Source organism: Otolemur garnettii, unplaced genomic scaffold (genome assembly GCF_000181295.1).
Source record: "Otolemur garnettii isolate 467f Iridium unplaced genomic scaffold, OtoGar3 scaffold00096, whole genome shotgun sequence".
NCBI lineage: Eukaryota > Metazoa > Chordata > Mammalia > Primates > Galagidae > Otolemur > Otolemur garnettii.
The window spans coordinates 5889080-5909536 of record NW_003852491.1 but is presented as its reverse complement, the minus strand read 5'-3'; the positions used below and the strand labels follow the sequence as shown (position 1 = coordinate 5909536).

General features: G+C 45.4%; 1 protein-coding gene across 3 annotated transcripts in view; it reads left to right on the top strand.

Moving 5' to 3' along the window:
* The window catches only part of GSG1L (GSG1 like), a 238574-nt gene that overhangs the window by 66362 nt on the left and 151755 nt on the right, over nucleotides 1-20457 (top strand). For all 3 annotated transcript variants that reach the window (XM_003795753.2, XM_003795752.1, XM_023516747.1), the window contains exon 2: nucleotides 19320-19367. In XM_003795753.2, the coding sequence (XP_003795801.1) occupies nucleotides 19320-19367 (48 nt within the window). The remainder of the gene's footprint in view (nucleotides 1-19319; nucleotides 19368-20457) is intronic.

Sequence of the window (20457 nt, the reverse complement as noted above, 5' to 3'; positions counted from 1 at the left end):
CTGGCGCCTTAGCCCGTTGAGCTATAGGCGCCGAGCCGAACTTGGCGATTTTAGCAGAGATAGCCAAAACCTGTCTGACTAGTAGACCCAGGTGAAAAATACCTAGTTTACTTACCAAACATTACTAAAGTCTCATGAACTTAAAAAACGTTTGAGCTCATTATTTTGTGGGCACTCATTTATTTATGTCAGTTTGGTACCATACTGACGACATACAACAGACAGGTCTGTGGGGAGGTGTATAAAAATGTAGACAGGCCAAGATTTTACAGCTTTGATTTTAAAATATTAGCCATGATGGGGTAGGTAAAACTCACTAGTTTAAAAGGACAGTTGGACTCAAACTTTATACATGGAAAAAGTTCAAGTTTATCCATTCCACATGGATAAACTCGCCAAAGCCCTTACTGAGTTTTAGAAAAAATAAGGTAGCAAATTTACATCTTGAAGCACAGAGCAAGAATTTAAGCTTTTAAAAGAAGGATTTGAATGTGTTAGAGGAAGATTAAAAATGGATGCCAAGTTAACACAAAATCATAGCACGTCACCACAGGATTTTATAAGGAGACTAATTTCATTTAGATAGTTAGCTTCTAATTTAGTCTATTTGCTAACTGGAGCGCTGAACTCAGGGCAGATCCCATTAATAAACAGGGCCAACAAAGCAGTTGCAGTTTCCATGGCCTACTATACTACTTACATATGTGAAAAGTAGGTCTAGCTGGAAGGCAGAACACTTAGAGCCCCCACTGAATCCTGGGTCCCCCCAAAGTGAGATGCCCCGTGGAACTGGACAGTGAGGCACTTCCACGGTGCACCTCGCTGGGCAGCTCAGTGCCGATCAGCCCATTCTGTGGTCAGCCTGTCTCCCATCGGAGTCCCATCCCTTTGTGGTGAGTGTTTTCCTAACGTCTGACTGTGCAACCACACTTTTTAAATGTCTTAATACAATAATTAAGTAAATGAGGTGAGGGATATATTAACCAGTGCGATGTAAGCATTCCAAATTGTATATGAAATCAGCACCTTGTACCCCCTAAATGCATTAATGTATACATGATCTACCTCTTTTTGATTTGATTTAAAAAAGGGAAAAAATAGATAAAATAAAATTAACAAGAAAAAAAAATACTAAACAAAAAAATACAAATCTAAAAACACAAAGAAGTGAGTAGTCCCCTATAGCAGTCACAGGGAGCACTGTCAGCCACCTCCACAACCACAGCCCTCACTAGTGACTTGTCAGTCATTGCACGCTCAGAGGTCATGTTCTCTCCTAGTACGGAGTGATCCTTGGTACCCCTCAAAACCAGAGAGATCAGGGGACTCAGTGCAAAAGATAGCAGAGCTTCAGACATGAGAGGAACCTCCCCATGACTCTTGGGACTCTACAAGTAAGACAGAAGACCCTCCAAAAGAGGTGTGTGGCACTTTTTGCTGTGTTCCTCAAGGAGTCTCAGGGCCACGAGCAGTCTCTTTGGGATTTCGTCAAATGGTATCAAAGATGGCAAAAGGAGGGAGGTGGCTCCGCACCTGTAGTTCAGCGGCTAGGGCACCAGCCACACACACCAAAGGTCGTGGGTTCAAGCCCAGGCCGGGCCTGCCAAACAATGATGACAACTACAACTGAAAAATAGCTGGACGTTGTGGTGGGCACCTATAGTCCCAGCTACTTGGGAGGCTGAGGCAAGAGAATTGCTTAAGCCCAGGAGTTGGAGGTTGCTGTGAGCTGTGATGCCACAGCACTCTACCAAGGACAACATAGTGAGACTCTGTCTAAAACAAAACAAAACAAACAAACAAACAACAACAACCAAAATAAAAGGAGGGAGGAGCAGAAGTGGAAAAGAATGGAAAAACAAGTCTTAGAGGCAAAAATCATACTAGTAAGACAGACACCAAACAGAGGGACCAAACCTATACATTTTTTCTTTTTAAAAAAAATGTTTGGATTAACATAAGAGTACATATGATTGGGTTACATGGTTTGCATGTGTTAGGTAGGGTCCCTGGTTGCAGTTGAGTCCTTTACCCAGCCATACACCCCTATATTGTGTCCGTCAGGTGGGAGCTTCCCTCCCTCTCTTCCCACCTCTTCCTTACTTGAATTTAATTATGTTTCTCTCTCCTATGGGCCTGTAGTTGTTCATCTACTAGTTTCAAATTAGTATTGAGTATATAGGGTATTTGCTTTTCCATTTTTGTAATACTTTACTAAGAAGAATGTGTTTCAACTCCATTCAGGTTAATATAAAAGATATAAAGTCTCCATGTTTTTATGGCTGCATAGTATTCCGTGGTATACACATACCACAGTTTATTAATCCATTCCTGGGTTGATGGGCACTTGGGTTATCTCCACATCTTTGCAATTGTGAACGGAGCTGCTATCAACATTTGAGTGGAAATGTCCTTGTCATAAAATGGTTTTTTTTTCCCTTCTGGGTAGACACTTAGTAGTGGGATTGCAGGATCAAATGGAAGGTCTACTTTTAGCTCTTGAGGATTCTCCATACTTCTTTCCAAAAAGGCTGTGCTAGTTTACAATCCTACCCACAGAAGTTTGAATCAACTAAAAAAAAGAAAATCTCAGAAACAGGATAAAGAGTTTTTTCCTACCCTAAAAATTTTAGTCTGAACATCAGCTTTTAATTAAGCAGACCTCTGACCATAGAGCTCTTAAAAATCTTTTTTTCTAAGCTGTTCTAGTTTGCTTCTGTTTCTAACTGGTCTTCCATTGCCAAATGGGCAGCCCTAGCCCACAGAAGCGGCCATTCTGGTGTTCTGGGGCCATCTCCATCCTCACGTGGTGGTCGCCAGGTGTCTGAAAGGTGAGCCTGGAGGAGTGGCTGTCCACCCTGGGATTTTCCCCATGAAGGCTTCGTTCCTTTCACCTGTATCTCGGCCTTTTGGTGCCTGGCTGGCTCGCCAGCTGTTCTGCATGAGTAGGCCTGTGTACACCTGCCCTCAGAAGCCAAGGGAGCTGGGAGGCTAAAGAAAGAGGCTGATTAATCCAGTTTTTCAGAAAGAAACATTATTATTATTTTGAGACGGGGTCTCACTCTGTTGCCTGGGCTAAAGTGTGGGGATGTTATCGTAGCTCACTGCAACCTCACATTCCTGGGTTCATGATCCTCCTGCCTCAGCCTCCCGAGTAGCTGGGACAATAGCCATGTGCTCCTGGCTAATTAATTTTTTTATTTTGTAGAGATGAGAATCGTGCTATTTCCCAGGCTGGTGTTGAACTCCTGCTCTCAAGTGATCCTTTCACCTTAGCCTCCCAAAGTGCTAGGATTACAGGCATGACTTGAGCCCCTGTGCCTAGCTATAATGGGGACTTATGAACAGAAGTGATGTCTCGGGCGGCTGTGAAACAGTGGATCCCTACCCGCACCCTCCAGAAAGTGTCCTTTATATAGCAAGCTTTTTGGGTAAAACATATGCAGCTGGTCATGCCTCAGATTTTCTTTCGAAAAAACTTGTGACTACTGGGGAGGTTAGATAAGCATCTTTCTTAGGGGTTATATACACTAGGTCATTGTTTCTCTGTGAGGGGTTGTCTGTGCTGTGGGCATTGTTTAAAGACCTTGCCACAAGGATCAAAGAGTAGCGACTGGGGCAGTTTAGCTTCAAGATGGTGTCACTCTTGCCAAGTACTAGGCTGTTCTCCTACAAACTGAGACACAGATAATTGTGGGCAGTGATCTCACAGTGCCGGCCATATTATGCCTCAGAACAGCTACCCAACAACATCCTCTCTCCTTTTTGATTTCTCTTTCATGCTTTTGGGGACTGGGATAGGAATACTCTCGAAGGATTCCTCATAATGTTCATAAAAGGGCAGAAATAAGGCTGAGATATAGGGAAAAAGATATTTGTCTCACTTTAAACCCAGCATGTGAGATGACATTAAAAAAAATCACAATACCCTTTGTTTATCAAGCTTCCCTATAAGATGATGGTAATAACTGAGTCCTTGTCATGTGCCAGGTGCCTTCCATGTGTTAGTTACCTGGTCTGAGCCCCAGCCACCCTGTGCATAGGATGGGACTAGCTGCTGTAACAGATAAACCCAGAAATGTCAGTGGGTTAATAGTGGACATTTATTTCTTGCTCATGTGATGCTTCAGTATGAGTGGTCCTGATGGGTGGCAGTTCTACTTCATGTAATGATTTGGGGACTAAGTGACTTCCATATTGTGACTCTGCCATTTCTCAGGGCCTTAGAGTCCTGTGCGTGAGGTGGGAGAGGAAAAGGGAGACACACCCACTTTATACATAAGGGGCCCTCCCCAGGAAGTGCCCACAGCACTCACATTCACATCATACAGGCAAGAGCCAGTTATGTGACCCCTACCAGGATGCAAGGGCTGCTGAGCTGCTGGCTGGGCAGCCCCTTTTTAGCAATAATTCCACACTACAGAAAGAGTAGAACATTTTTTGGTGGATAGTTAGTCGTGTCTGTCTGTCACACTTTATGTGATGGAGAGGATAGTTGTACCCATTTTACAGATGTGGAAACTAAGACCTAGAGAATCTGGCCCTGGGCCACAGAGCTTATAAGTGATAGAGCTAGGGATGGAACTCAGGACTCTGAGCTCAAAGCTCTTATATTTAACTACTGTGATGTTCAGTTTAGATAAACATTTAGATTCTTTAGTTTTAAAATTCTTGAGAACAAAGTCATCCTTTGGTTTACCAGTGGTGCCCCAAATGCCCAAGCAAGGTATGTCTGGAGGCCATGACAATACAGTCATGATGCCAGGCAAAGTTTTCATTTTCAGTATTTCATCCACTTGTAGAAACGATTATCCCCAGAAAGTTGACCCACATTTTGGACTTCTGCCAGAAATCAAGGCATGGTACCATCTGTAAGAGATAAATAAATCAAAATATCATCAGCAGATAAGTGTGTGCCATCTGCTGCCCTGTCAGTTGAACTGGCAGAAGCCTCCGGAGAATTCCAAGGAAGCGCTTGCCAAGACTCTACCGCCAGCCTGGATAGTGAGAGGAGAAGCTTCATGTAAGATCTGTTGGTATTTTTTTTCCCCTTCCAGCTCCTGGTGCTGAATTCTTTGAATCCAGCCAGCAAAGATATGTGAACTTTTGCCCTTGCCAGACATTTCTCATTGACCACACTTTTGGGGGGACCCAGGACCACTTCTTTGCCCTCCCAGAAAATTGAAACCACCTATTATAGAAAAAACTAACCGTGTATCTGCCAAGAAGCTGAGCTCTTTGTGGAATCTGGGTCCCAGACCCAGCGTCAAACCTAGAACCAGCCAGATTTGAGTCCCCTTGGCTGGGCATCTTGAAATGCAGCCATATCTGGAAGGCTGCTGGTTTCTCTTGCCACTTGTGGAGTTTTTGGAAGGCACCTGAGACTTCTTAGGAAGAATGGATTTCTCTGGAACCTGCCCACTCTGCTAAGAGGCAATGTAGTGGCCAAAACAAAGGCTCCGTGCCCAACTGTCTAGCTCCACCATTAGCTGTGCGATGTCAGATAAGTGATTCAATCTTCCTGTGCCTTGGTTTTCTCATCTGTAAAGTGGGAGTGGTAGTAGGACCTGGAGCATAGGTCTCTTGTGAGGTCAGTCAGTTGATACAGGTAAAGCACTCAGACCAGGAGCTGGCGTGCAGTGTGTGCACCCTGTATGTTAACACACGTTATTTGTTGGCTGACTTTGTGAGACTACTGTTACCGCCTCTGTCTAGTGTACCTGACTCCCCCAGCCTCTCCCCACCTCCTGCTCTGCAGAAACCTCAGCAACACCATCTGGTGGGTATGGAATTAAGTCACGATCCTCAGACCCAGGATCTGGGGACCCAGCCAAGGATGCTGGGCTCCTCTGTGGCCCTCCCTCTTGTTGCCCACGTCTCCACTGCCAGCCAAGACCTGGGCTCCTGGTGTCTGTGCCAAGGCTAACTTGGCGAACCCTCCATACTCTGCACACCTTCTGCCAGCATCAGGCATCTGCCTCTGGCCACCTCCCTGGATTCCGCATGTGGCCCTGCCAGGTCCCCTCCACCTGCTCAGGCTGAGGTTGCGAAATTGCAGCCTCCTGCTTCTGGCCTGGGAAGATGTGCAGGCCTTCCATGGGAGGAGCAAAATGTGTCCCTAACCTGGCATCCAGGGAAGGAATAAAAACAAACTCTTCCGTATGGAATTAAGTATGAGGTAGACATTTTCACACACTTGCTCCTGTTTTAATACTTTTCACAAGCCTGGAAGGCGGGTACTCCGGTGACTTCCCTTTAGCAGGTGAGGACAAGGCTCCAAGAGGTAAAGCTACTCTCTGAGGTCACATGGCTAGGAGAGGGCGGAGGAGGGACTGGAACTCATGTCCTGTGTCTTCTGTGCCCAGACATTTGCCTTAGATCACCCCCTTTCAAGGAGGGCCTGGCATGAATGACATTAGGGATGTGGTGTCAAAACATGGATCCCTTTGGAGATGTTGTCGACTTTTTTTTTTTTTGAGGCTAGTGCACGTGGCCTCAGCCTAGCTCACAGCAACCTCAAACTCCGTGTTGAAATAATCCTCCTGCCTCAGCCTCCTGAGTAGTTGGGACTACAGGTGTGCACCACAATGCCAGGCTGATTTCCCTATTTTTAGTAGATGGGATATCTCTTGCTCAGGCTGTTCTCGAATTTCGGAGCTCAAGCCACCCTCCCACCTTGGCCTCCCAGAGTGCTACGATTACAGGCATGAGCCACCTCGCCAGGCCAATATTGTCGAATTTAAGTCCTAGCTGAAGACATTTTGATTTACACTCATGACCTTATTTAGCCCTCACAGCAATTCCAGGAGGCTGGAATGATCAGCCTTAACTGGCAAGCAAGCAAACAAAAAACCATTATTCATCCCCAGTCCCACAGCTAGCAGATGGCAGAGTGGGGATTTGAACTTGGGTCCATGTGAAACCAGCGCCCAGCTGTGAACCAGAGAGCACACCCTGCCCAGTGTCCTGGTGACCCTTGTGCACCCTGCCTCTCCATGCCGCCTCCACATGGTGCTTCTTTCTCAATTAGAGCTGACTTGGGGGAGGTTCCTGGAAGCAGGCTTGAGTGGGGAGCCAGAACAAGGCAGCTGTGACCCGGCCAGTCATATCTGTGGTGGATTCCTGGAAGCCTCATTTTTGCTGAGGGCCTGTGCCAGGCGCTTCCCTTGGTGGCAGGCTTGATATGCCTGATGACAAGCTCAAGCTGCTGCATTGAGGACAATTTCTGAGCAACCCACCCCAACCTCAGCTCAGCCAGGCTCCAAGGGAGACAGCGAGTTGGGGATTAGCAGGAAGGGAGGTCGGGGCCTCTGGGGTTGTGTGTTTTATTTCTATACTGCAAAAAGCCAGCAGCCCCATAAGGTGACGCCACTGGGTCTAGGAAGAAATGACCTTTCATTTGTCTTTTCTGAACAGGTGAATAGGTCCCTCAAAAAGACATTTTAGATCCAACTTCTGGGATTTGCTTCAAAATAACCTCCCAGTGGTGGAGACAGGTTGGGTGTAGATGAGACAAGACTGACCGTGAGTTGACAGAGACTGAAGCTGTAGATGGGGACATGAGGCTTTTTGAACTAGTCTCTCTCCACTATTGTAAAAGAGTGGAAATTTCCCATAATAAAATGTTAAAAAATATATTTCAGACATGCCTAGACTGGTCCTAGAATGCCTCTGGAATGTGTCCCTGCCCTCGTGAACAAGGTCAGTCCCCTGCATGATGGAAAGAGCTTTGAAAAGACACAGACCTGGGTCCAGATCCTGACTCTGCCTCTTGGGTGGCTGTGTAACCTTGACTCAGCCATGTTGTATCCACCTGTCAGCCTCAGTTTCCTCATTGTGAAATGGGGATGGATATGGATCTCACACTGTCGTTGTGATGAGTGCCAAGTCCTTGGTATAGTGCTTGTCCTGGACTTCCCTGGGGGTCATCTCATCCTGGCTCTAAGGCAACTTGACAATCTTGAACTTCCATCTGTTGGTGTTGGGACCCACCATTTATAGTGCCAAGGGGGCCAAGCTGCTCGCCAGGTGGAATGTGGCAATATAATGAGAGATATCACAGTAAAACACTGGAAATGCCAAGTGGGGAGACATCTGTTCTGGATGGAGCAGGTGGCTGGTGAACAAGGAGGCTCATGGCAGGAGAACAAGTGGACATTTGAGTGGGATGAGGAAGGCTAGGGGCTGGTTCAGACTTAGAAAATGGGGCGGAGAGGGGGCTGAGATCAGGGAGTAGTGGAAACTGAGGCCTAGAGGTTGGAATAGGGGAATCTGAACCAGCTGGTACAAGGAGAGGAGAGCTCAGGGTGAAGGTCCACTGCACCTCCATCTTTGTGAGGTCCAATGTGACCCTGCCGATCTCTAAGTCCTCTGCCTTGTGGCAGGTGTGAGGCTCGCTGTGGCTGCCCAGTGGCTGCCCTAGGAGCCAACACCTCTTACAATACTGTAGACCTCCCCTTTCTGTTTGCCTCTTCCCTCTTGGATCCTCCCCAGGACTCGATTTCTGTCTCACGTTGCTTACAGGCATGGTGGCCATACCTTTCAGATTTTGCAGAGTAGCTCCTCACTCTGGTGGAATTTTTGACAAAGGCAATGTATGAAATGGTATTCACTGATCCATTCCATGGTTGTGTCTGCAGCCCTGATCACTGTTCCAGGCTTTGAGGACACAACCTTGAAAATGGTCATGAAGCTTCTGTTGTTGCTGAAAACACGTGGCCTTCAAGGTGCCGAGGCATTGTTTGGGCATTATTTAGACAAGCCTGGGAATGTCCTCCTTTGGTGAGAGGTTTCCAGAGAATTACTGACGCCCTTAAATTACTGATACGCTTTAACATTAGAAAGGAGGCTCCTCTGAGGGCTTGGGTTTGTCTGCGTGGTTTGCTGTTCTATCCCCAGCACCTCAGTCAAACAGGGACTGGCACACAGGAGCTTAGTGAATGTTGATGAAGTGCAACTGCGTGAATATAAAACACTGACCTTGGTAACTTAAGACAAGTATACTTTTAGGGTACAAAATTAATTCAAACACCCCCAGGTACCACTGCCTGACATTGTGTTTTGATTCCTGTGGGGAAAGAAATATGAATTCTGCATAATTTCAGGGCTCGTGACCTCCAGCCTGGTCTAGAATGTAGTCATGCCTACAGGGCATATCTCTGTGTGAATAGGGCCCGAAGCAGAGAGAAAGTCCATTAAAGTATCCTGTAGAGGACCCAGACAATAAGCAAGTCACCAAATGCATAAACAGGACAACTTCAGGTAGTGATCTCGGTACATACTGTGGGTGGGGTGAGAACCCTCTTGGGCAGGAGGGTGTGTAGCTGCTCTCTGTTCACCCCTCTGTGTCTGTTCCTTGCCTTTCTCTGTGCCCTGGGCATCACCTGGACCCCAGTAAGCTCTGGCTTCTCATTGATTTTGGCCAATGGGAGGTGCCACAGGGAATTGGAGGGTTGCAGGAGAGAAAGGCCTGGGCGTTCCCCCTCTCCCTCACCTTGCTGTCTCCCTGGTAAGGTTCTGACAGTGCCTACATTCTTCTGAGGAGTGGTTCCCAAAGTGTGGTTCCCAGCCTCCCCTGAGAACATGTTAGAAAGGCAGATTCCCGGGTCCTATCCCCGACTCTCCAGTTCTGATGTTCATGTAAGAATGACTTCAGCTCCTGGTGACAGCACCTCTTCTGTGGCTTTGCTGCTCACAGGCTCTATTCCCCACCCTGCAGATGGTGAGGGCTCCCCACTGTCACCAGCCCCTTGGCCCGTCCACTTCTATAAATAGTCCCTTCATTTACAGGTCTCCAGTGAGCCCCCTGAAGGGGCCAGGGTCTCGAGCATCAGCCAATGTGTCAATTCATCCCCACTGACAGGGCACACCTTCTACTGGTCACCTGTCCCCATAGGTTTGCTTCTGTCATTCCTAGTCCTCCAGATGGCTTGAGTTGGTAACTTTGCTCATTGGGGCTGGGATTCAAGTCCTATCTGGCCTCAGAATGAGGCACAGTTGTGGGGACTCCACAGAGGTTTCCCTGGAAGGCCAGGGTGGGTTGAATATGCACTCTCAGGTGTAAGGAGTGTCCCAGCATTTCTCTAGTCCCAGTAGAAGGGCCTAAGCGTCCACTCTCCAGGCGTGAGAAATTCAGTCTCTCTATCATTGAGTTTCCCTCTAAGCCCCTGGGCTATGTGACATTTTCAGAGAGCAGCTCTGATTTTTTTTTTTAAATTCTTTTTTTTTTTAAATTAAATCATAGCTGTGTACATTAATGCAGTCATGGGGTACAGTGTGCTGGTTTTATATACAATTTGAAATATTTTCATCAAACTGGTTAACGTAGCCTTCATGGCACCCTCTTAGTTATTGTGTTAAGACTTTTACATTCTACATTTAGAAAGATTCACATGTACCCTTATAAGACGAACCATAGGCGTGGTCCCACCAAACCCTTCCTCCACCTCCCCTTCTCTCCCTCTCCCCTTTCCCCATATTCTTGGGCTATAATTGGGTTATAGCTTTCATATGAAAGCTATAAACTAGTTTCATAGTAGGGCTGAGTACATTGGATACTTTTTCTTCCATTCTTGAGATGCTTTACTAAGAAGAATATGTTCCAGGTCCCTCCATATAAATATGAAGGAGGTAAAGTCTCCATCTTTCTTTAAGGTTGCATAATATTCCACAGGGAGCAGCTCTGGTCTTCACCTGCCCTTCTGCTTCCCACGGCTGATTGTTTCCTGGTCCCTTGGGGGCCATGGGATCCTCACTGGGTACAGGTTGTTGCTGAGCCTAAAGTCCAGCAGTCTCAGATCATTTTCCCTTGACTGTCATTGTGTCTCCTGGGGTGCTGTGGAGACCCTGTTGCATATGGGTCCTCTGCATATGGATATCTCCTGCGGGACATTGGCCCCTCCTTCTGCCAAGCTCCCTCTGTTCCCTGCTCTCTGAATCAGGATGACACTGCCCTCCCGTGAGCCTCTGGGAATGCAGGGGCCTTTAGGGACTCTCCTTCCCAGGCGAGGAGAAGCTGACTCCCATCCACCTGCTCCATCTCAGGAGTTGCAGCGAATCAGACGGGGGTGGTGGTGGTGGTGATGGGAGCAAGGGCATCTTCAAGGGGCAAACCCGAGATACCAGCTGCTGTCCTTGGGTACAGGGGAGTCAATGGAAGGCACAGGGTCATGACCCAGGCAGGGACCCATTTAGGAGCCTGCAGCACCTCTGCAGCAGCTGTAGGTGGTCTGCACTCCTGCCTGCCGAACTGTCCCAGCCGTACCGCCTGGTGGTTGATGCCAGCCCCTGCTGATCCATCCTACAAAATGCACTGTAGGAACACCAGTGTTGGCAATTGTCAGTTTGTAAGGAAAGTGAGGCACCGAGAGGCTAATGCTGAAGTGACACATCTAGTGAGTAATGGAGCCAGGCTGCATCCTGGCTCTAGGGTCCCCGCTATGAACCAGTGCACAGCAACCCCCCATGTGCTAGTCTCTGATGTGCTAGTCTCTTGCATGTCACTCTTGTCTCCCTGAATTAGACTGCAGAGGTTGGTGTTCCAAGTTTCCTCTGACCTGTGCCCGGTGATAGTGATGACAGCCACCATGTCCTAAGCATCTGTTATGTACCAGGTACCATGGCTTAGCTGTTTGCCCATGTTGAATCTTCACAAAACCCCTTAGAGGTACTGTGTGCATTTCACCAACAAGGAAATCAAGGTACGAAAGACTGAGGACTCACATGGCAGGAAGACAGAGCCAGCATTTGAACTCAGCTTTGCTGATGTCAGAACTCAGATCCTTGGCCACTGCCCTGCCCCATAAATGCTGTTGCTGGAAGGAGCGTCCAGTGCAATCCCCAGAGCCATCACTGAGATGACTCACTACTGTTCCACTCATGTTGAAAATATATATATTTTTTTAATAAGTCAGTTTGGAGTGTGATTCTCACTGTGGGTGCACACGGAATCACCTGAGGAGCTTAAAAATCCCCACTGATGTATAAAATTAAATTGGACCCATTAAATTGAAGTCCCTGTGGGTGGTGCCTGGGCTTCCCAGAGCTGAGAACCACTTAAATTGAATGACCTTTAGGATCCTTCCCACGTTTCGAGTTCTGTGGCTCTCGAAAGGTATGCTGCCATCAGGTGGCGGTAACATGCCACAGCTCTGTGATTTAATTGTCAAGCCTCATTCTGAAGAGCGTGTGATGAGAGATAAGTGCACTTGTTTTCAGTTTTATACCCAAAATAAATCCCTTGATTAAACATATAAACTTAATGATCATCGGCACTGATGTTAGTGTTTTGTGGGTCACTTCCCAAAGCAGTACTGATACAGTGCAGTTTGATGTTTATCTCATTAGTCCTTAGCTAATCTTTATCATGGAGACCAAGGACTTGGAGGAAAAAAATCTCCTCTGCATTTGGATTTCAGCTGTTAAGACTTTTCATCATTGAAGTAGCCTGTCTTCCCTATGTCATCTCTACGATTTTTCCTTAAACCTCAGCTTTGCCCTGCCTAGGCAGTATGGGCTAAGTTTGACTATCTTGGCTCAAATGTCTTCTATTCAGGATTGTCCATGTAACAGAAATAGAAGTGTGAGAACCATTCATTTAGCCTCTCATGGATTTTTTTCTGTCCACACAGAGGTATGTTCCCAGAGGATTCCTTTCGGGACCCAGTAGCCATCCTTAGAGGGAACAGCTGGCTTTAGTAGGAAATCCTGACATAGCAAATGGGAAAAGATAGCTGGGAAGATTTTAGAGCACAGAGTTTGGAATCTGTGGACATGGGTTGAGTTCTATTCCATTACTTACTGACTGTGTGGTCTTGAGCAAGTCTCTGAATGTTCAGAGCTCGGTTTCCTTGTCTCTAAAACGGGGATTCTCATTGCAGGTTGTTGTGAGATTAAAGAGAAGACAAATATCCTTTCATGGTAAAGCCACTCAACAAACTAGGAATAGAAGGGAACTCTATCAACCTGATAAAGGGCATATATGAAAACTCACAGCTAACAGAAAACTTAATGGTACAAGAATGAATGTACCCCCACCCCCGAAAGATCAGGAACGGGACAAGGATGTCTACTCTTGCCTCTTCTATTTAACGTTATGTTGGTGTGTTAGTCAGAGGAATTGGACAAGAAAAAGAGACTGAGATTGGAAAGGAAGAAGCAAAACTATCTCTATTTGTAGATGACATGATCCTGTATATAGCAGATCCTAAAAATACACTAAGAACTGTTAGAACCAATAAATGGGTTCAGCAAGATTGCAGGGTATAAGATCAATATATATAAGTTAATCATATTTTCATACACTGTCAGTGAATAATCCAAAACTGAAATTAAGAAAACAATTTTATTTATGATAGCATCAAAAAGAAATACTTAAAAATAAATTTAACACAAAAAGTAAAAATCTATATTCTGAAAATTACAAAACGTCATTGAAAGAAATTAGCAGACCTAAATAAGTGGAAAGACATCCTATGTTCATGGATTGGAAGATGTATTAGTGTTAAGATGGTAATACTCCCCAAACTGATCTACAGATTCAGTGCAGTCACTATCAAAATTTCAACTTGTTTTTTTTTTTAAGAAATAGACAAATTGATCCTAAAATTGATATCAAAATGCAAAAGACTCAGAAAAGCCAAAATGATCTTAAAAATGAAAGTTGAAGTTAGAATACTCACACTTCCCAATTTTATTTTTTATTTCTTGACTTAAAAAAATTTCTGATTAACATGAAGGTACAAGCAATTAGGTTATAATGTTTGCATTATAGGGAGAGTCCCTGTTGTAGTTGTGTCCCACACCCAGGAGGTGTGCCATATACCCTTACATTGTGCTTATTAAGTGAGAGCACACCAATCTCCTGCCTCTTCCCCTCTTCCTTGTCTCCTATTAAATTATAAAGTATATTAGATTGTCTACTGGCTTGATATTAGTATTGAGTACGTTGGACACTTGATTTTCCATTCTTGTGATACTTTCCTAAGAAGAATGTGTTTCATCTCCTTCCATGTTAATATAAAATACGTAGTTTCCATCTTCTTTATGGCTAAATAGTATTCCCCGGCAAATGTATACCCTAGTTTATTAATTCGTTCTTGGGTTAATGGGTATTTAGGTTGTTTCTACACTTGGGAGTTACAAATTGAGCTGAGATAAACAATCTAGTACAAATGTCCTTATGATAAAATGATTTCTTTTTTCTTCTGGGTGCATGCCTAGTAATGGGATTGTGGGATCAAATGAAAGGTCTATTTTGAGTTTTTTAAGGATTCTCCATACTTCATTCTGAAGAGGCTATATTAGTTTGCAGCCCCACCAACAGTGTAAAAGTCTTCCCTTCTTTCCACATCCATGCCAGCATCTGCAGCTTTGAGACTTTGTGATGATGTGGGCTATTCTCACTGGGGTTAGGTGATATCTCAGGATGATTTCGATTTGCATTTCTCTGATGATTAGGGGCGATGAGCATTTTTCATAGATTTGTTAGTCATTGGTCTGTCTTCTTCAGAGAAGGTTCTGTTCATGTCTTTTGCCCAGTGATAGATAGGATTGTTTGTTCTTTTTTTGTTGATTAATTTGAGTTCTCTGTAGATTCTGGTTATTAATCCTTTGTCAGATTCATAACATGCAAACAAATATTTTCTCCCATTATGAAGGTTGTATATTTGCTTTAATTGTTGTGTCCTTAGCTGTGCTGAAGCTTTTTAGCTTAATTAAGTCCCATTTGTTTATTTTTTTTGTTATTGTTGCAATTGCAACAATTGTTATTGTTATTGTTGCAATTGGGACAATTTTATGGAGAAGACTGAAGTCTTTCCCCAAGACTTCCCAATTTTAAAATGTACTGCAAAGCTACAGTAATGAAGACAATGTAATATTTGTATAAGTATAGACTAACAGAATAGAATTGAGAATACAAAATAAACCCTCATATTTATGATCAATTATTTTTTGGCAAGAGTATCAAGATAATTCAATGGAGAAAGAGTAGTCTTTCAACAAATGGTTCTGTGACAGTGGGGTATCCACATACAAAAAGATGAAGCCATTTATACTATACATGTCAATCAACTCTAAATGGAAGAGTTAACATTACAAAACTCTAAGGAAAAAGAATAGGGGTACATTTTCATGATCTTGGATTGTACACTTCTCAGATACAACACCAAAAGCACCGGCAACAGAAGAAAAAATAGATAAATTGAACATCGTTCAAATTAAAAACTTGTCTGCTTCAGAAAAGTGGAAAGACAAGGCACAGAGGGAGAAAATATTTCCTAATCAGATATCTGATGAGGGACTCAATGCAAAATATATAAGGAACTCTTAAATGAGTACTAAAAAGACAAATAACTCAAATAAAGTGGGCAAAGGATCTGAATAGACATTTCTACAAAGAAGATATACAAATGGCCAATAAGCACGTGAAAAGATGCTGAGAATCATTAGTCTTTAAGGAAATGCCAATTAAAACTACAATGGGATACGGCACCACACTGGCAAGGATGTCTATAATAAAAAAAAGACGGACAATAGCAAGTGTTGGTGAAGATGTGGAGGAACCAGAACTCTCATACATTGCTCGTGGAATGTAGATTGATGCACCTGCTTTGGAAAACAGTCTAGTTTCTCAAAAGTTTAAGCATGGAGTTATGCTATGGCCCAGCCATTCCATTCCTATGTTTTATACCCGAGAGAAATGAAAACTTGCCCACACAAACTTGTACGTGCATGTTCATAAACAGCCAAAAGGTGGTAGCAAACCCTAATGTCCATCAGCTGATTAATGGCTAAATAAAATGTGCTATATCCATATAGTGGAATATTGTTTGATCACTAAGGAGTATTGATACATGTGACAACATGCACAAGCCTTGAAAACATTATGCTAAGTATAAGAAACCCATCACACAAAAGCCATATGTTGTATGACTCCATTCATATGGAATGCCCAGACTCGGGAAATCTACAGAGACAAAAAACAGATTAGTTAGGCTGTAATTCCAGCACTCTGGGAGGCCGAGGCAGGTGGATTGTCTGAGCTCATGGGTTGGAGACCAGCCTGAGCCAGAGTGAGACGCCTGTCTCTAAAAATAGCTTGGCATTGTTGTGGGTGCCTATAGTCCCAGCTACTTGGAAGGCTGAGGCAAGAGAATCACTTGAGCCCAAGAGTTTGAGGTTGCTGTGAGCTATGCTGTCAAGGCACTCTACTGAGGGTAACAAAGTTGTCTCCAAAAAAAAAGAAAGAAAAGAAAACAGATTAGTCATCACCTAGGGCAGGGAGGCTTGGAGGTTATGCGAGAGTGATTGCTAATAGGTAAGAGATTTCTTTTTGGGGTAATGAAAATACTCTAAAATTGATTATGGTGATGGTCACATAACCTTGAGAATATACTAAGAAAATCCTAAAAACCATTGAATTGTACTCTTTAAATGAATGGATAGTATGGCATGGGAATTATATCTCAATGAAATTGTTAAAGAAAAGAGAAGGTGAAATGCCTAACACATAAATATTATATTATCAAGGGGCCCAGTAGGTGGTGGGGGCCAGAGCCTGGTGCTGAGGGCCAACATCTGCCTCAGGCCTAGGAGATGTAGCACCCAGGGCCCTAAATATTTTCCTAGGTTCATTAAAATGTTTTAATTTCCTTTGAAAAAAAATAAACTTTCAGGTGAAGAAAATGTTTAATACTCAAAGCATTGGTCTTTGCACCAATGTGGTTTAAAACAATTTTTCATTTAAAAAATTAAAATTTTAAAAATTTATTTAGGAAAAGCCCATGAAAGCAAAAGTGTAGAATGTCCACTGGTCTCTGGCCCTGGGTGCTGGTCTGAATTCGGCCATTACATTTCTCCCCTCTAGTTTTCAACCAAACAATACAACATTCAAGGGGCCCTCTTCACAGAAGAACTTAGGAAGCTCTAAGCAGACATTAAGAATGCTGGAAGCTTCAGATCTTTTTGATCCTTCAACCCACATTGGTTGCATTTTGACCCAATCTATGTTCCTTTCTGGGATCAGCTATAAAATCCTTATACCAGGGGTTGCAAAAGTGATCCAGGCTAGTGTCTCAGGGGCCAACTGGGTGGTATAAGTGGGGTTAGGGTAAAGCTAGGGAGTGGTGGGGACTATGGCAAAGAACAGAGCTTACACATGCCTTACCCACAGGCAGTACATCTGCCTGCTCCTGACTTAATTGTTGCTGTGTGGGATTGTGGGCTTATACGGCCAGATCTCCTGACTCTTTAAGAGAAAACCAGAAATGTGGATTTGTAGGCAATACTTTTTCTGTTTTTTTGGTCCTACATGGGCCAAACAAAATGTGTTTGTGAGCAGGGGTCCGTTGTGTGCTCTCCTCTGCTTGTGAGGAAGGGTCTAGAGGCTAGGCCAGGCCTTGCTCATCACTGCATCCTTGGTGGCCAGCCCTGTGCCTGTGGCATCCAGGTGGCCTGGGAGGAAAGACTGAGGAGTTGATGCTTCTTACAGGCAAAAGGTTTTGGTGGAAAGCATTCATTCACTCATTTGCTCATTTGTTCTTATATTCTTTCAAGAAATATTTATTAAGCACTCTCTATATATCAGGCTTTGTTCTAAGTGCTAGGGATTCAGTGGGAAGGGAGCTTGGGGAGTGTCAGTGTTTAGAATTTTAATTAGATTAAAGGCCTCCCTGAGAAAATCACATTTGAGGGAGAGAGGGGTAAGCCATCAGGGGGAAAGATGCTCTGGGCACAAGAGGCAGCAAGTACAAAGGCCCTGAGGCAGGAGAATGCCTGGTGTGTTCCAATCCAGTTGGAGTGGAGAGAGTGAGGGGGTAGGTAGTAGGGGAAGAGGTCAAGGTGATGAGGGGGGCAGATCACATAGGGTCTTATAGGCCACAGTGAGGACTTAGGAATCACAGGGGGTTCTGAGCAAAGAAGGGACACAATCTCTTTTAGGTTAGAGCAGGATCTTTCTGGTCACTGGGAGGATGAGGCAGAAACAGGGAGACCAATGCAGAGGCTACTAAAGTAGTTCAAGTGAGAGCTGATGGCAGCTGGGCCCCGAAGAGGTGGTGAGAAGCAGTTGGATCCTAGATGTGTTGGGAAACTAGAGCCATATATCAGGTAAGAGTGACCGCAAGGTCTTGGCCTGAGTGCCTGGGTGGATGCAGGTGCCATCTACTGAGCTGGGAACGTCTTGAAGACGCGGCTCATGCCTGAAAGGAGAATAGGCAGAAGGAAAAAAAACCAAACTTGTAGGGAAAGAAAATATTTAATACTTAGCATTAATTCTGTACATTCATCTTTTTACCAATGTGGTTATAAAATATAATTTTTTAAATAGTTTTTGGTTTTTATTTAGAAGGGGCTCATGAAGGCAAAAGCGCCCAAGGCCCACTGACTGATGTCATACCGTGGCCCCTGGTGCTGGTCTGAATTCAGCTATTACATTTCTCCCCTCCAGCTTTTGAGGAAACAATATAACGTTAAAGGAGATTTAAAACAATTCATTCAAAATCCACCCACTCCAGCTTTTTACCCACTACTTCTTTTCTCTTTTTAAAAATCATCCCTTCCGGTTCTTGGGGGTCAGCAAACATCTCTTTCAGCAGGTTATAATCTTGGTACAACTAACTTGCATCCAAGAGTCTCAGGTGATGGGGACTGGGTGCCCACAGGAGAAAGCCAAGTCCTAACAGGGGGAGCGTGTTCGGGGCAGGGGAGCAGCATGTGCAAAGCCTCATGGCGGGAGGGAGCACGGGAGCACAGGAACCAGGGACAGGGGACAGCAGGACGGGTGTTTGGGTGAAGGCTGTGGGATGCCAGTCCTGGGGCATGTGTGAAAATTTGGACTTTTTGTTTTGGGGGTTGTCATCAAGTGTTTCCAGCAGGAGCAGGCTGTGAGTGTATGTGCGTGTGTGTGCATGCACGTGTACACGTGTTTGACCTGACCAGAGCTGTGTGTTTTAAAAATATCCGTTTGGCCATGGCATGGAGAGTGGATGGGAGAGAGGCCAGGGTGCAGGCCTGAGGAGGCCAGTGGGGTGAAGCCTAGGGGTAGGCAGGTGGGGAGGTGGCCCTGTGTGCATGTGGCGCAGGAAGGGACCCGGGGCTGATGCAGGGGTGGGAATGGTAGGACTGGCTGGGTTGGATTAGGAGAGAGAGCACTCGCAGGTTCCTGGGACATGTGGTTTCTAGGAATCAGGGATAGAGAAAGACAACCTTGGGTTGGGTCAGAGGTGCTTGTTTGCTCCAGGGCTCAGGGAGGGGGGCAGGCAATGTCCTAAAGCCACATGTCCTTCTGAATTCTGAAAACCCTTCTTTTCTTTTCAAAGGTGAAAAATGTCGCAGCTTCATTGACCTGGCCCCAGCGTCAGAGAAAGGTGAGTGTGGTCGGGCTCTGGTGTGGCAGCCCCACTTTCTCTGGGGACATCCTCCCTGCCCTAGTGGCTTCCCATGCCTCTGACACAGCTTCTCCTTCAGCATCCCTGGGCGATGGGGCCCCAGAAGCCAGACATCCTGTTGTAAAGCCCCAAGTTTCTCAAATATTCAGTGGAGTGGGAGAGGCTGAGGAGAAGGACCATCTGCCTCCCCCCGGGGCAGTTCTGGGAGTTGTACCATCTATTCTGTCCAGTGCACCTGTGACTTTTGGGGAGGGATGATGGGTGTGTAGAAGTTGGGCTCAGGAATGCCCAGTGGTGTGGGTTTGCCTCTTGCTGTAGGATTTGGGGAAGAGAAGCCAGGTGTCTGGGCTCTGCTGTCTCACAGGTGTGGGGAGGGCCAGTCTGGTTGGATGGGGCCATCCAGCGAGGTCTCACTGGTGTGTAGTCCCTGCAGCAGAGACTCTGAGGCCAAGCAGTGCTGAGAGCTGTGCGAGGCAGCAGGGGGATGATGAGGAGCAGGCCAGTGCTCCAGCGGAGGAGAGTAGTCAGAATTAGGTTTAGCTACAAGTAATAGGGACCCCAAAGGACTGGCCTCAGGGAAGAAGTTTATTTATATCTCCTATAAAAGTTTGAAGGTAAGCTATGTATGGTGGCTCACACCTATAATCCTAGCACTCTGGGAGGCTTAGGTGGGAGGATCACTTGAGGCCAGGAGTGTAAGACTAGCGTGCGAAAAGTGAGACACCATCTCTACTGAAAATATAAAAATTAGCTGGGCGTTGTGGTGGGCACCTGTGGTCCCAGCTACTTGGGAGGCTGAGGCAGGAGGATCAGTTGAGCCCAGGAGTCTGAGGTTGTAGTGAGCTGTCATGATGCCATGGCACTCTAGCTGGGGTGACAGAGTGAGACCCTGTCTCAAACAAAAGAAAGAAAAGAAAGAAGAAAGAGAGCAGGAGAGGAGGGGAGGGAAGGAAGGAAGAAAGGGAGGGAGAGAGGGAGGGAGGGAGGGAGGGAGAAAGGAAAGAAGGAAGGGAGGGAGGGAGGAAGGAAGGAAGGATGGATCCAGGGAAGCTCTGTTCCATGAAGTCCT